The following is a 14,940-nucleotide window of genomic DNA, read 5'->3' as shown; positions in this document are numbered from 1 at the left end:
AAAAGTGAGGAGAGAAGATAAGACTTTCTAATCAAGCGTAAGAATTAATATGAATTGTCACAAGAGCTTAAATGCAGGCTTTTATTTGCCCTGAGAAGGTTTGAGATAAATTCTGAAATATCCCTGTCAACAAGTGTTTATGAAATGGATGACTGTTATTTCAGCTTCACTGTATATCATGGAAGCTTTGGGATTTGTTACTGGCTTTAATATCAGAACCAGAAAAAATTTAAAAGCTCTATTTGTTTAGATTCATTTCCAATTCCATCCAGTCTTGAAAGGGCTACAGAAGCTTCGTGATTCAGATGAATTTGGGGAATTTGTTATGTTCCTTTTCCTTTATTGTCAAGCCAAACAGTAAATGTTTATACTTCCATGTGGCCCGTCTGTTAACTCTGTGTGGTTTCTTCCTGTGCAGGGCACTGATAGTGTCCTGCCCCGCTCTGGTGAGCTAGTGGTTACGCTGCTTATCCAAATCCTGTGTGGGGAGGGAGAAGGGGTAGAACAAAAATCCACCAGCGACTTGATGCCAGAGAAAGAGCAGGATCAATAAAGTCAGGATAGAAGAAGCCGGGCCCAGCCAGACAGGGACAAGTCTTAACGGGGCTCAGGTGGATGGGCTAGTAGTTAATGGTTCCTTCACCTGAATGTGAAATGTCACCTGCGGCCCCAGGCAAAATGAGCTCTCTCTTATTTGCCCTCTAGCACCCTGTGTTTTTCTTTTATAAAATGCATGTGACTTGACACTTACGTGATCAGTGAACCCCTTCCACACCAAATCCCCTATCTTGTTAATCCCTTTAATTCCAGTACCTAGCACATAGTACATGTTCAATAAACACTTGCCAGATGAATGAATGGGAAGGGGAGGTAGCGTATAAATGGAATTAGCATTTCTTCTACAGTTATTACGGGCTAGCTGTTTTTACGCTACGTGTTTTTCACTTAATCTTCACAACTTTATGAAGTTTTGTTCCTCTATGAGAGAAAAAGCATCTCAAGTACAAAGAAGTTTTACTCATGGAACATCTTGCAACTGGTCCCCTGTTTTTGAACTCCAGTCTCTTACTCTAAAACCCATATCTGACATACCATATCGTCTCTCCAAAGAGCCAGTCCCTCAGTTTATTTCATTACATGAATATTTAGCATGTTTTCATATGGTACCACATTTTGGACAAGGGTTTAGTGTGTGACATCACAGCACAAGGACCTCTGAGTTGATACGTGTGAAATGAATGTATTTACCCTGACTTAACTGAAGATACAATTTGTATAAACAACAAAAGTTGAAACCAAAAATATTTTGGTATTTAAGAATGTCCTTGACATTTTAACAGTAATGATCTAGTAGGAGAAACAGACAAGCAAGTAGACAGGCACAGTACTCTAAATAAGCGCTGTTAGAGAGTGGGAAACAACCTGGTGAGGTGCCTCACCCAGAGGAGCCTGACAAACATTTGAAGGAGGAGTAGTCTTTTTGCTAGTGTATTGCTGTAGAGCCTATATAGCCTCCGAGCAGTATCCTTAGCTCCATGTGCCTGTAAACCGTGGGACCACACCAGCAGCCCACTCTGCAACCACAGGCAAGGTGACTGTGTCTGGTTCAGAGATCAGCGGGGCCAGAAACTGGGAACCAGGCCTCCAGATGCAGCAGGCAAGTGAATGAGCAGCCTCGGGGGCTGCTCGGAGCGCAGCAGCACAGGACCACGTGTGCGGATGCGCTGGCGAGGGAGGCCTGCCAGGTGAGTCCGTGGCTGTGCGAGCTCTTGTGCGTTTATGTAGGACTCATCCCTCCCTTGCTGGGCAGATCAGCCAGGGGGTCCAGAAGCTCATGTCAGTTAACGTAGGTCTGCAGTGTGAATGATATCCCGTTATATATGGCACGGTGCACGTTCTAAACACGCATAAATGACGGCCCTGACCGGCCTCTGCTTGACTCCAGATACAGGGACCTCTTTGCTGTTCCTCAACATGTACGAGATGACCATGCCTCAGGGCCTTTGCACTTGCTTTCCTTCTTCCTGGAATGCTCTTCCCACAGAAGAGCATCTCCTTCGTGTCTCTGCTCACATGTCACCTTATTGGAAGGACTGTCCCTGGCCACCCAATAAAAAGCAGGCCGTGGCCCATAACCTCCATCATCCTCCTTACCCTGCTGTGTTTTCTCCATGTCCATATCACTACCTGACTTTTTTTTTCTTTATTAACTGTCCCCTTCTTCAAGATTTATTAGGACAGAGACTTTATTTGGGCCACTGAAATTTCTCCAACATCTAAAAGACTGTCAAGCCCACGGAAGGCCCTCACAAATTATTTCTTAGATGAATGAGTAAATAAATTTTCTCTTTGTGTCTCTAGCACCTGACATATAATAGACAGCCCTGTTATATGTATATAATATGTGATATATATTCTTATAATTGAATAAACTAGTACAATTTCGACCTGATTCTCTTTGTTAGAATAATAGAGTCCTATCAAGGTTGTCTATCCCGACACCCTACCCAGGGCGGTAATCGATCCCTCTCCTGCATTTCTGACTCCCAGACTTTACTCGAACACCGTGAGGGGCAGCTCACCAGTTCACAAGGTGGTCTGCTGTGGCCTCGCACCACAATCGCGTTTCCAGAGCTCCACTGAGCATAGTTGAACCTGCTCCGCTAAACGCCAGCCCCCTGCGTGCAGACAGCTTGCATGTCTCACACAGAGCCCGGCACAGAGCGGGTGCACCAACCCACTGTTGTTGGAGGAGTGAGTAAACCCATACGTTCTGGAGGAAAAAACTAAGGAAGAATGTTCTAATTTTAATTTTCTTACTTTGCGGTCGGTGCTAATTTGGATGTGGCAGTCATAAAAAGTGCACGTTTTAAATTAGCTTGTGCGTTTGTGGAACTGGGGGATTTTATACATGTCGTGTCAAGCACTGCAGGACTCTTGAGTGCCCTGAGGGGACACAGGGGGGGCAGAGCCAGTGACTGGTGTAGCAGGGGGTGCTGGCTGTTTGTGAGCCCGGCTTGAGGCCTGTGGGTCTTCCCGGCAGCGTGCATTCCCACGCCCGAGGCATCAGCCTGGAAAACGCACACTTCTCCATGGAGTCGGTTGTTTAAATCCTTCAGTGGCTTTCCATTATCTACCCCAGGGTAAAATGCACACTTAGCCCAGTATGCAGGACCTTTGGCAGCCCAGCCTCTGCTCCTCCGACCCCCTCGTCATCGGTGCTGAGGGCCGGCGCCCAAGCCTTGTGTCTCCTGTGGTCACCGTCCCCCACTCCTGCCCGCCTCTGCTCCCCCTCCTCTCTGTATGAAGTGCCCTCCTTCCCAGCCCCTCTGGCCCACACAGCCCCCAAACGCTGTTGTCAATCCACGATGGGAACGCAAGTGGCTCTCTTCTCCAGTCATTTTTCATAAGGCGTCTGAGACTCTGCCCCGCCCTGTCGTCGCATGTTTCACCTTGAATTGCAGTTTCTATGCCTCATCTCCCACTCCTCTCCCGAGCATTTTGAGGTGTAGCAATATTTTACTCATCCTCCTGCGGTGCCTAATAATAATGAAAAGAGAGATCGCTTCCATTTGTGTGTCTGTGCTCCAGGCACCATGCCAGAGGCCTTGCATACCTTCTCGCAGATCTTCAAAGGAACCTCGCAAGCTTAGTGTTTTTAATGCCGTTTTATAGATTAGGAAGCGGAGGCTCAGAGGAGTGAAGTGGCTCAGCTAGGGCACCGAGCTGCTAAATGTCAGTCCCACTTCAATCCCAGCTCTGCCCGGAAGGAAAATGCACGTCCGCTCCTCTGCTGGTCAGTGGCTTCAAAGACGTTCCTCGTGAAGAAAGTGCCATACTTACAGCATGGAATCGTATTTCTTATATTCTTCCCTTTTATATGTCTCTAAGTGTAACAATTATTAGAGATCTTTATTGAGAAAATGTTTATTTGCTGTATGAGGTTCTAACACACACACACGTGTACACACACACACACACACACACACACACGTGATAGGTGACTAACTGATGCTGTAACTTTTAGAAAGCTGAACGCCAGATTGGGTCATTCAACTCCGTCTACTTAGGATTCAGCTCAGGGAACAAATGATTTTTGTGACATCAATGCACAATCTGTGTGTTTTTTTTCCCTACAATAGACAAGCAGAATTTTTAAAGTGTCTTAAAGCCCCAGATTTACTTAGCATTTCCATCTGACTTCAGTAGCTTATCATGAACTGATTGGTGATATTTCATTTTATCCCAAATGTGAAGAGAATGCTTCATTTCATGGAAATATAGTAGTAAAAACCCTATCTATTCCCCTGGTGATATCAAAGTAGGGTGAATAGCTATTAAAAGGAGGTGGAAGTCTTAGTACTGCTTTGTTTTAAGCATAAGAATATTTCTCATACGTTAACAGAATCATTTATGATTTCCATATGTTTTTGGTTTTTTTATTTAATGATGGTATGTTTGCTAAAATAAATTTCCAGTTATTCTCAGAGAAAATCTTTTGTACAGATCTGTGCTACTTGAGAAATGTGTTTTGAGGCAACACTTTTATTTATAATTTTATGAGAGAGGAGAGTATGGCAGTGGTTGGGTTTACCCGATGCCAAAGGACAAGGTAAAAAAGACTAAATTTCAATGCAGTTTTTTAAACACAAAATCACTTAGTTAATATAGCAGCCTTTGGGGGAGAGTTTTCCCATCCCCCAGACATCCTAGTCTGGTGTGCGTGCCACCGATAAACAAAACCAAGAAAACAAGCGACAGTTGCATATTTGTAAGATATAAATTATGCATCACTGACTTGCCAGCTCTTGCCTTTTTACTTAAAAAAAAAAAAAAAAAAGTCGTGCTCCCTGTGTAATTTTGGCTCATTTCCAGAGTGTGTATTCCTTCCTGCTTAGCTGCGACACCAGACCCCCTTGCTGTTTGAATTTGCGCAACAATGCATACCCAGAGCTCCTCCATAAATAGCCTGTTCTCCCCACGCTCGAGGCAGAAACAACCACAGGAAATCTGGGAATGTGCAGCTAGCCCCGCTTAATTGATCTAAGCCTGCAGGGCCAGCAGGAGAGCACGCGTGTACACAGCCTCCGCCCCTGGCCCTGCAGCACTGTTTACCTAAGGGGCAAAGAAGTCGGCGTGCAGGAGACACCATGTTGCTGCTACAGCCTTGGCAACAGCACTAGCTGAGTTTTTGGGTTTTTGTTTACAGTCTGGAGAGCCATACTCCTTTAAGGAAACACAAACTCCTTTTCCCTCCTTCCTGGCCCCAGTCGGTAATCATCCAGACTGTCAGCTGCCAGCAGTTATCAGGAAGAACAGCCCTCGGAAAACATCTTGTCTTTCTTCCAGAAGCAAAGTTAAAGGAGCGCAGATGGATGGTCGCTTTTTGCATGCAAGTGGCCAGCTATCATCCAGGGGGCATCAAGCTCTGATTTCGGTTTCCGTGCCGGGGACATCAGCAGCTGTGGCTTGGGAGGAGGTTTCACCCAGCAGGAGTGGGATCGCTGCGGACGTTTGGGGGTTTTGATGAGCAGTGGAGATTTGGGGACGTTGTGCTGTTATTGCAGGAACCCACCATGAAGATCCAGGAGCATCCCAGCGTACCTGACAGCAAGCTGCAGAGGACTCCCAGTGCTGATGACCAGCAAGAGAGCTTTGTCTCCGGAGCGCCTGAGCTGGACCTGACTGTGTTATGTGATGAGAAGAGCTGGGAAGGTAAGGTCGTCTGATGTTTGGATGATTTAATGTTGGAGAAGCATATGTACATTAGCAGAAAGGAGAAGCATGTTGGATGTGTGGGTGAGAGCGAGAGCTGTGTGTGCAGAAGTAAACCACATTTTCTAAATGACTGAAAATCCTTCCCCGGACATAGGAATGTGTCACGTTCAGTGTCGCCAAGACTAACTGCAATCTGTGAAAGAAAATGTGCTTATCCTTTATTATAGTGTCACCTTGCAGTCCTTTTTTTTTTTTTTTCATTTTGACTCTCCAGGGGTGCTGATGTGTGAGTGCCTTTTTCCCTCTAGGAGTACCAAGCTGAGTAATAGGGAACTGGTGTGCCTTTCGGATTTGCTGTCAGTGTAACTGCTTCCCCCTGCTACATGCCCACCATCCACCTCCTTCGTTAAGTCTCCTCCCCATTTTTCAAGGTTATTTTGATTTGCTTTGATTCTATGTTTGTTTTTGTGGAAAGAATTTTTAAATCCAGGTTAGCAAACATAAGGAATTTGCTTATCAAGAAAGCATTGAATAAAAGCGCTTCTTCTTGAAAGCCTGTAATACATTGCTTTAGATTGGTTTTTCTACAGATTTTTGACAAAAACGTTAGAAATTTACTTCTGCAGAAGAAGAGGGTATCCTCATCTTGTCAAAAGTGTATTTCAGGGAGGATCCTGCAGCAGTTCTGTCAAGCTGCTGTTCTTCCATTTTCCATGTGTCTGCATCCAAACATATCAGTGTGTGTCCAAAATAAGTGCCCATCTGCCTCTAGGCCGTATGTGTGTTTGAAGGCTACAGAGGGGGAGAAATTGTGCTCCTGAGTTCAGAACAGCAGCCTGATTTAACACAATGACTTAGCAGAGAATTACAACTATTAAAAATATCAGTCTTTTTCAAAAGCACCTGAGTTTCTTGTCTTCTGCCCACCCCTTTTTAACCAAAAAGTATTCATTATGTTAATGATCTTAGATGAAGGACCAAAAGATGATCTAAAAAGATCACAAGGTGAAAAATAGTAGCACCCATTATGCTCCTTGCATCCAGGGCTTTAGGGAAACAAAATCAAACTGTTTTTTATTCTAATTTTCCCTCTTTGCAATCTAAGAAACATGTTCCAGTTCTTTTTATTGTTGTTGTTTTGTTTTGTTTTCCCCATGTAATTAAGCAGTGGATCTGAGATTTTGTCAGATCTTCCCAGCTCATAATATGTCCACTGGGGGAAGAATTCAGGGTTTTTTGTTTTGTTTTTAAGTGATACATTCCTGGCTAGCGTTTGTTGTTGTTCTTTTGTGTACTTTGAAATAATCAGGTGTGCTTTTAATTCATACATTGAAAACAACCTTACCACCCCACCAAAAAGTCCCATGGTAGCCACTGTCACCCAGATAAAACAAAAACAGTAGCCAAAATAAATGCTATATTTGGGTTTCAAGAATACGGTCTCCTCATATCATTAACATGCAGCTCTAGATAAAAGCTAGGATTTTTGGTCAGAATTCAAATTGGCCATATTATCTTGATGATTTATTGAGGAAAGGGGAAGGTAGGTTCTTCCTTCTCCTACTGAAGTGGACTCAGGTGTTGGATTACTTTTACTTTGGTTAATCATAAATTTATAGTCTCTTCCAGCACACTTAAAAGAGGCTGAACATAAAGGTGAAAAATCTCTCCAGAGCGGTTGAAAGCTAACTTATTGTTTCCTTAAAACTATTTCATCACTTAATGTAAAGAACTTTCTGCCAGACAAAAAATAATATGAAGGGACCAACATTTTATTATATTTTGTATTGGAAAACTCGATGAAATTTTTAAAGCTTATGGCGAGAAAGAAATACATTTTACTGTGCTTGGGAATGTGAATTGTGTTATCCATGTAATTTATGAAATGAGTTGTTTTAACTTTTTTTTTTTTTTTTTTTTGCCGATGACTGCATTTGTCATTGAACTTGCATATCTCAGAAATCTACGTGGATTCATTTCAAGGCTGTTTAGATCCTTTGGTTACTGCTTTCAGTATACTTATATATTTATTTATTTATTTTAAATGTCCGCTTTACATTATAGCAGTAATATAGCTGTAAGTATAGTCAAAATGAAGGAATTTTTGCCTAAAGCGTGGCTAAGATGAGAGCAGTCAGTTCAGTCACTAAAATATCACCTTTTTCTATAGCTTCAGTAAGAAACAACATGGTGGCTTTCCAGTAAGGAATTAACTCTGCACTAATTTAAACTGTGAATGTGAAACCAGTGCAACAAAATATATAAACAAAAGTAGTCGTTACCGAAACCATATGAGCCAGTATCCGTCGATAGGTCTCCGTCACTAGTCTCCAGACCACCACGTAGTGTCACGCCCTCTTTTTGGTTTGCGTATTCTACATCCGCAAGCCATCGTTCATTCTCATTCACAGAACATCAGGTGAGACAGTACTTAATGAGTAGCCTGCTGGTACTTCTCTCTGCCGTGTATGCTTCCACGTGGGAATGATGTTCTCTGGCTTCTGGGGCGTACGGTATCAGGGAAATAAAAAGAAAAATGAAACTGACAATAGGTTCCACAGGCTACATAAAGTGGAACCCTCTCAAGGTGAAGGTAGGATCACGGTCTAGTTGTGCCTGTTGACAGATAAATAATACACGCTTGATCTTTTTTTTTCCTCTGCGTGTAGCTATGTATTAGGGCACATTATTTGATCTGTCCACATGACGGCAACATCATAATCACTATTACTAGGGTTTCCACTCTCCACAACTAAATGGATACACAAATCAAATGAACTAGTCTTCGTTATTTAAAGTCCTTGAAAGTTACATAATTAGAATGTTCCTAATCAGCCGATTCATGTTGATTTGGGGATGCCCCTTGTGGAAGTCCTGAGATGTAAACACTTGGTTACTCTATTAGATTTGTCCTGGTGAAATCAAGTTTTAAAGAACATTTTTTTAAAGGACATAGAATACTTCAGCTATCTTATTCATCACTTACTGCTTATCAAAAATAACTGTAGAAAGGAAATTCTCTTAAAAAAAAAAAGATAGAGAAGCGAGAGATCTTAAAGATCTTACAATTGGGCCCTCCCATTATACAGCTAAGAAAGCTGAGGCCAAAAGAGTCAAAATGATGATTCAAGATCACTAAGTCTCCTGACTTCCACCCGGATGCCTCTTTCTAAGCAGTGCCAGTTCAGCATCGCGGCAGACAGTGGACCATGAGGTGAAGAGGCAGACACACCCAGAGTTCACATCCCGGCTCTACCACTTAGCCAGCTTTGTGGACAAGGTAGTCAGCGTGTCTCAGTTTTGGCCTCAGCCTCCCCATCTTTTAATAGGTGACACAGTACGTAATAACGTGTAGTCACTATAGTAGTATCTACTTAGTATGTGTTTGCGGGATTAAATGAGCTAACATATGCAGAGTACGCAGCACAGGCACTTGATGGGCACTGAGTGAGTGTTCGTTGATGTTGTTGTTTTGTTTGTTTTAACTTTTTATTTTCTATTGGAGTGTAGCCGATTAACAATGTTGTGATAGTTTCAGGTGCACAGCAAAGGGACTCAGCCATACATATACACGTATCCATTCTCCCCCAAACTCGCCTCCCATCCAGGCTGCCACATAACATGAAGCAGAGTTCCCCGTGCTGTACAGTAGGTCCTTGTTGGTTATCCATTTTAAATATAGCAGTGTGTACACGTCAATCCCAAACTCCCTAACTATCCCTTCCCCCCATCCTTCCCCCCAGTAACCATAAGTTTGTTCTCTAAGTCTGTGAGTCTGTTTCTGTCTCGTAAATAAGTTCATTTGTATCATTTCTTTTTAGATTCCTCATATAAGGGATGTCATATGATGTTTCTCTTTCTCTGTCTGACCTACTTCACTCACTAGGACAAACATGCACCCCAATGTTCATTGCGGCACGGTTTACAATAGCCAAGACATGGAAGCCACCTAAATGTCCCATCAACAGAGAAATGGAAAAAGAAGATGTGGTACATATATACACTGGAATATTACTCAGCCATTAAAAAGAATAAAATAATGCCATTTGCAGAACATGGATGGACCTAGTTGATGTTATTTTGGATTGATGGCTACTAAGTTTCCCTCTAACTCTGATAGTTTGGGAGACTATGGGAACAATGTAATAGGACAGCCATTGTTCTAAGATTAAATTCTGGAATTCTAAGGAAAATTTTATGAAAGGATCCCCCCAGGGAAGACCCCCCACCAGTGGGGCTTCCATGGTTCTGTATCTGGGATGTGCAGGGGCCTCCAATACTGCTGAGTGGCCTTCTGGGAAGACAGTGTGACATCATGACAAGTAGGAATGACTCTAAACAGCATATACATAGGTGGTAATGAGACATGGAAGACATCAGCTCCCTTAATTCTGTGCAGATTTCTTACAGAGAAATCATCAGCAGTCAGTTTTCTTTGTGTAGTAAATGGGTCCAGCCCTCTAAGCAGAGAGGAGCTGTATGTCCCAGTGATCACATTAACATCAGTCAGAGTCGCATTCCCTCTTCCTGCAGTGAATCTCCTTTATTTCCATGTGCGCTGTAGTGTGTCTGAACTGGAACTCCCCCAGGATCTCTTCTTTTTTATTACTTAGGTAGCAAGCATACAGCTTTTATCTCTGTTATTTCTGACCTGCTGTGATGTCAGCTAACCTGGGCGGATTAATTTTTAATAGACGTGCCATACTTAAGTCCAGAGTTCTTTGTGACCAGACACATGGCTAAAATCAAAACCACCGTACCCAGGGAATTCTGGTCCAGATATGAAAACGCTTTTGTTTTATGTGGTCCTTTAAGATGAAAATCCAGTTTGAAGCCTCAACTCTTTTCTGTTTTCCTTTGAATAATTGTCTTGCAATATCCTTGTCTGTTTCATTGCTCTAGAATTACTGATTAAAATATAAAATATTTCCCAAGCCCTCAGTTGGGAATGGTCAGTGAACACAGTCTCAAACTGGCTCTCTAAGCAGGTAGGTAATGCATAGGACATACTATCACGGACTACAGGGTTGTTCTCGGTTTGTTCTTGTTAGTCTACTTGAGTGCCAACTATCAAAACATGAGATAGCCTTGTATTCTTAGATCACTTCAAACTAAAACAGAGGAATAGTTGGTCTTACTGATTCTTTAGTTATATTGAACTATGTATTACATGTAATTATATAACTCTTTTGAATAGGAGCCTTAAGTTATAAGACTGTATAGAATTAAAGAAAGAGAGAAAAAGGAGAGAAATCATATAAGCATTTCATGTTGCATAGGTGAGAAACTTCTGTTCTGTCTGCCACTAATGATGAAACATGTCTTTTTATTTTGTTAAGGTTGAAATTCTTTTTTTTCTTTAACATCTTTATTGGAGTATAATTGCTTTACAATGGTGTGTTAGTTTCTGCTTTATAACAAAGTGAATCACCTATATATATACATATACCCCGTCTCCCTCCCACCCTCCCTATCCCATCCCTCTAGGTGGTCACAAAGCACCGAGCTGATCTCCCTGTGCTATGCGGCTGCTTCCCACTAGCTATCTGTTTTACATTTGGTAGTGTATATATGTCCATGACACTCTCTCACTTCGTCCCAGTTTATAAGGTTGAAATTCTTAATGGTCTTATATTTCTCATTTTTAAATAAGTGAATTTCCTAGAGATTATCATACCAAGTGAACTAAGTCAGACAGAGAAAGACAAATGTCATATGATACCACTAATGTGTGGAATCTAGGAAAATGATACAAATGAACTTATTTACAAAACAGAAATAGACTCACAGACATAGAAAACAACCTTATGGTTACCAAAGGGGAAAGGGGATGGGGAGGGATAAATTAGGAGTTTGGGATTAACAGATACAAACTACTGTATATAAAATAGGTAAACAATTGTAAATCAGTTATACTTCTATAAAGATGTTAAATAATAATAATAATAATAAATGAATAAATAAATAAAATAGATAAACAGCTAGGACCTTCTGTATAGCACAGGAAACTATATTCAGTATCTTATAATAACCTATAATGGAAAAGAATCTGAAAAAGAATATACGTGTGTGTGTGTGTGTGTGTATATATATATATGTATACATATATATATATCTGAATCACCTTGCTATACATCTGAAATTAACACAACATTGTAAACCAACTATACTTCAATTAAAAAATAAACAGAATCATACAGTAAAAAGTAAAAGTTTAAAGAATGAATTCAAGAGACAGTGTCACCCATAAGCTAGAATTTCTTTAGCCATGTACTTTATATATACCACTGGTGACACTAGGAAAATGACACATTTTGTCGTCTTGTCAGTGAAGCGATGGGTCAAGAATGGAGCCCCAGAAGACAGCTGTGTTAACAAAAAGGCAATCTGAGGGATGGCCCCATGTTAGTCACAAAGCATCAAACAAGCACATGATTAGTATTTTGTAGTTAACTCAGGATCACTGTATATTTTTTTACTGGAGACATGTTTGGTTAATGGTCACAAACACATACTGTTTTTGCAAAAATTTTGGTGCCCGGAGACCACATAGTTCAAGCTCAAAGCAAAGATTAGTTGTAATATTTTTTAAGAGTTGTATCTGCTAGATTCAGACAGATTCAAGGGCTTCAGGACCTAAAGTAACAGCTTTTCAAACTGAGTTTTGACGAGGAGAAATGTCAAAGTAGCCAGCACGCCCATGCCAATATCAACATCAGACTTTGTTTCGCCGATGCCCTCTGTCCTCACCAGCCACCGAGCCCTTCCCCCAGGGGTTTTGCCCCTTTGCCGCTTGGCAGTGAGGTGATTACCTGCTGCTTTACCGTTCAAGCCATCTTAACCCTTTCCCTGTCCTGGTTCCATTGACTTTAGTCCTTATAGAAAATTACTCCTGTCTTATGAAATATCATGAAACAGATGATGTCATCTAGTCAGTTTAATAGTTCCATTTTCTGCAGCTTTATACTACATTTTTGTTATTTTTCTAGGAATTGCTTTCCACTCACCTCCTCCTTCCCTCGTACCCCCTCACCTCTCAATCCATTTTCACTCTTTCCTGTTGGCGGTTCCGGAGCTGCTCGTATCTGACCTCTGCCACTTAGGGGAGCCAGCCAACAGCGTCAGTACAAACAATGCAACAACTCCTGTTAGTCTCCGGCTGTAGCCATGCCCATCTACCAGCGTATTCTCTGCCACTCTTTAAGACTCGATAGGCAAGACTCTGTCTTTAACATGCTTTCATTTTTCAAAGTATTTACAGTATCATCTGTGTTACCAGATAACTCGGTTGTCTTTAAATTTTGAGAACCTGTGGGCCTCCTTCCACATGAGGTTCATTTTTTTTAATTAATGTGCCTAACTCTCCTACTGTACTGTGGGGTTTTAAAACCTTTTTAAGACAGTCATCCTTGTCCTTGAAGCGCCTGGCACATTCTGAATGGAAGCACTGTCCTGGAGGGTAGGAGACTGAGTTTCTAGACCCAACTCTTGTCATTGATTAGGTATTTGCTCTGGAATTCTTTGGGTTTCAGTGTCCTTATCTGTAATCTGTTGGACTGAATCAGTAGTTCTCAAACCTGACTGCATTTTGGAAGACTTGGGAAGCTTTTTAGAGAGTGTGTGTTTGCGTGTGTTTGTGTGTGTGTGTCTCACACATATGTGGACCCTCACCTAAAAATTCTGCCTAATTGGGTGATGTGAGGACCTGTACGTTAGGAGTTATTTAGGTTTCTCTCTGTGACCCTAATGTGCAGCCAGGTTTGAAAAGTCACCAGGTTAGATGACGTATGAAGTTTCAACCAGCTTTAATGTTCCGTGATTACAGTATGATCTTTTGAAGTAAAATACAGAGTAAGCACTTGTTTAAGATAATTTTGTAGATTTTAGAAATACTTTGATAGCTGAAGGAGCAGTTGTTCCATGATTCAAACTGTGGGAATCCCAGAATTTAAGATCATGGCCAAATTCCAGCCTTGTGTAAATCACAATATCCACAAGTGTATTTAAAGCGTAATCTTTTTGTTTTTTTAATGAAGAGAGTATTCCAAATGAAATACCCTACATCATCTGAGATCTATCCTTAAAATATGTCAGATAGGATTTTTTTAATGAGGAAAGAAATACATTGAGGTGGGTCTTACAGTGAAAGGAAATAAATATCATCCTATTCCCTCCCAAAATGACAAATCAGGATTTTGTGCTAAGTCTGTTTTTTTTTTTTTCAAGGTCGTCTGAAATAATTCATACTGATTTGTCCTTTGTAAGGCATTCTTTTTTTCTCTATTGACTAATCTTATGCACGTATCTTACTTTAACTGTAGTCTTAAGTAGCCTCTAAAGTTTCAAGTACAGAGCATGTATCTTAAACATGCTAAATCCTAATATGCTAAGCAGAAGCGCACAAAACAGCTTATTGATTGACCTCAACGGAGGGCGTAAACTCCTAAACCGATGGGGTCTCACAAGGTTAATGTGATTCCTTAGTGGTTTCAGTGAGGGATGTCCAGCCATGAGGCCAAACCCCTCCCTCCCAGGCACATGTGAGTTTCTCTTCCGTAACACCCTCAGATGGAGAAGTTATCATCAGTGATCTGTGGGGAAAGTTGGAAGCACACACTGTTCCCCAGGACAGCTCTAGCACATTCTCCTTTGAAGGCAAGTGAGGATGGAGACAGAGGGTAGATGATGGCTGTCAGTTAGATTTGCCAGTTCCGGTCAGGGCATAGTGTCCCGAGTTACAACCTTCCACCTAAACCGTGAAACTGGGAACTCCCCGGTGGTCCAGTGGTTAGAACTCTGTGCTTCCACCGCAGGGGGCACGGGTTCTGTCTCTGGTTGGGGAACCAAGAACCTGTAAGCCGTGCGGCGCAGCCAAACAAAAGATAAACAAATCAATAAAATGTGAAACCGTCCAGTGCCTCCCAAGTTCAGTTGCTCCTGATGCATTCAGAAAACAAGCGCGCTCTAGAGAGCAGCTTGGCCCTCTTACCCCTGCTCTTTTCCAGAGCCCGCCCCTGCTTTCTCCTCGTGGCAGCAGGAGAGCGTTCGTGCTGGCGAAGCACGCCTCTCCCCGCAGGCAGGGCGCCTGATTCGGCAGCTCCTGGATGAGGACAGCGACCCCATGCTCTCGCCCCGCTTCTACGCTTACGGGCAGAGCAGGCAGTACCTGGACGACACGGAAGTGCCTCCTTCTCCCCCCAATTCCCATCCGTTCATGAGGTA

The 14,940-nt window shown here is 42.1% G+C and overlaps 2 protein-coding genes across 9 annotated transcripts in view; one reads left to right on the top strand and one right to left on the bottom strand.

The window, feature by feature from the left end:
• HERC3 (HECT and RLD domain containing E3 ubiquitin protein ligase 3) overlaps positions 1 to 14,940 on the bottom strand; it is a 513,145-nt gene that overhangs the window by 294,666 nt on the left and 203,539 nt on the right. The gene's annotated exons all lie outside the window — the stretch shown is intronic.
• The window catches only part of FAM13A (family with sequence similarity 13 member A), a 340,455-nt gene that overhangs the window by 299,745 nt on the left and 25,770 nt on the right, over positions 1 to 14,940 (top strand). For all 8 annotated transcript variants that reach the window (XR_009503212.1, XR_009503211.1, XM_059922406.1 and 5 more), the window contains 2 exons: positions 5,568 to 5,715; positions 14,724 to 14,937. Coding sequence is in view for 6 of the 8 variants with exons in the window: in XM_059922406.1 (XP_059778389.1) it covers positions 5,568 to 5,715; positions 14,724 to 14,937 (362 nt within the window). In the remaining 2 variants the exon portion in view is untranslated. The remainder of the gene's footprint in view (positions 1 to 5,567; positions 5,716 to 14,723; positions 14,938 to 14,940) is intronic.

This window comes from Balaenoptera ricei, chromosome 5, assembly GCF_028023285.1.
Source record: "Balaenoptera ricei isolate mBalRic1 chromosome 5, mBalRic1.hap2, whole genome shotgun sequence".
In the NCBI taxonomy this organism is placed as follows: domain Eukaryota; kingdom Metazoa; phylum Chordata; class Mammalia; order Artiodactyla; family Balaenopteridae; genus Balaenoptera; species Balaenoptera ricei.
The sequence above is the reverse complement of the archived record's forward strand: the minus strand, read 5'-3'. Positions and strand labels throughout refer to the sequence as shown.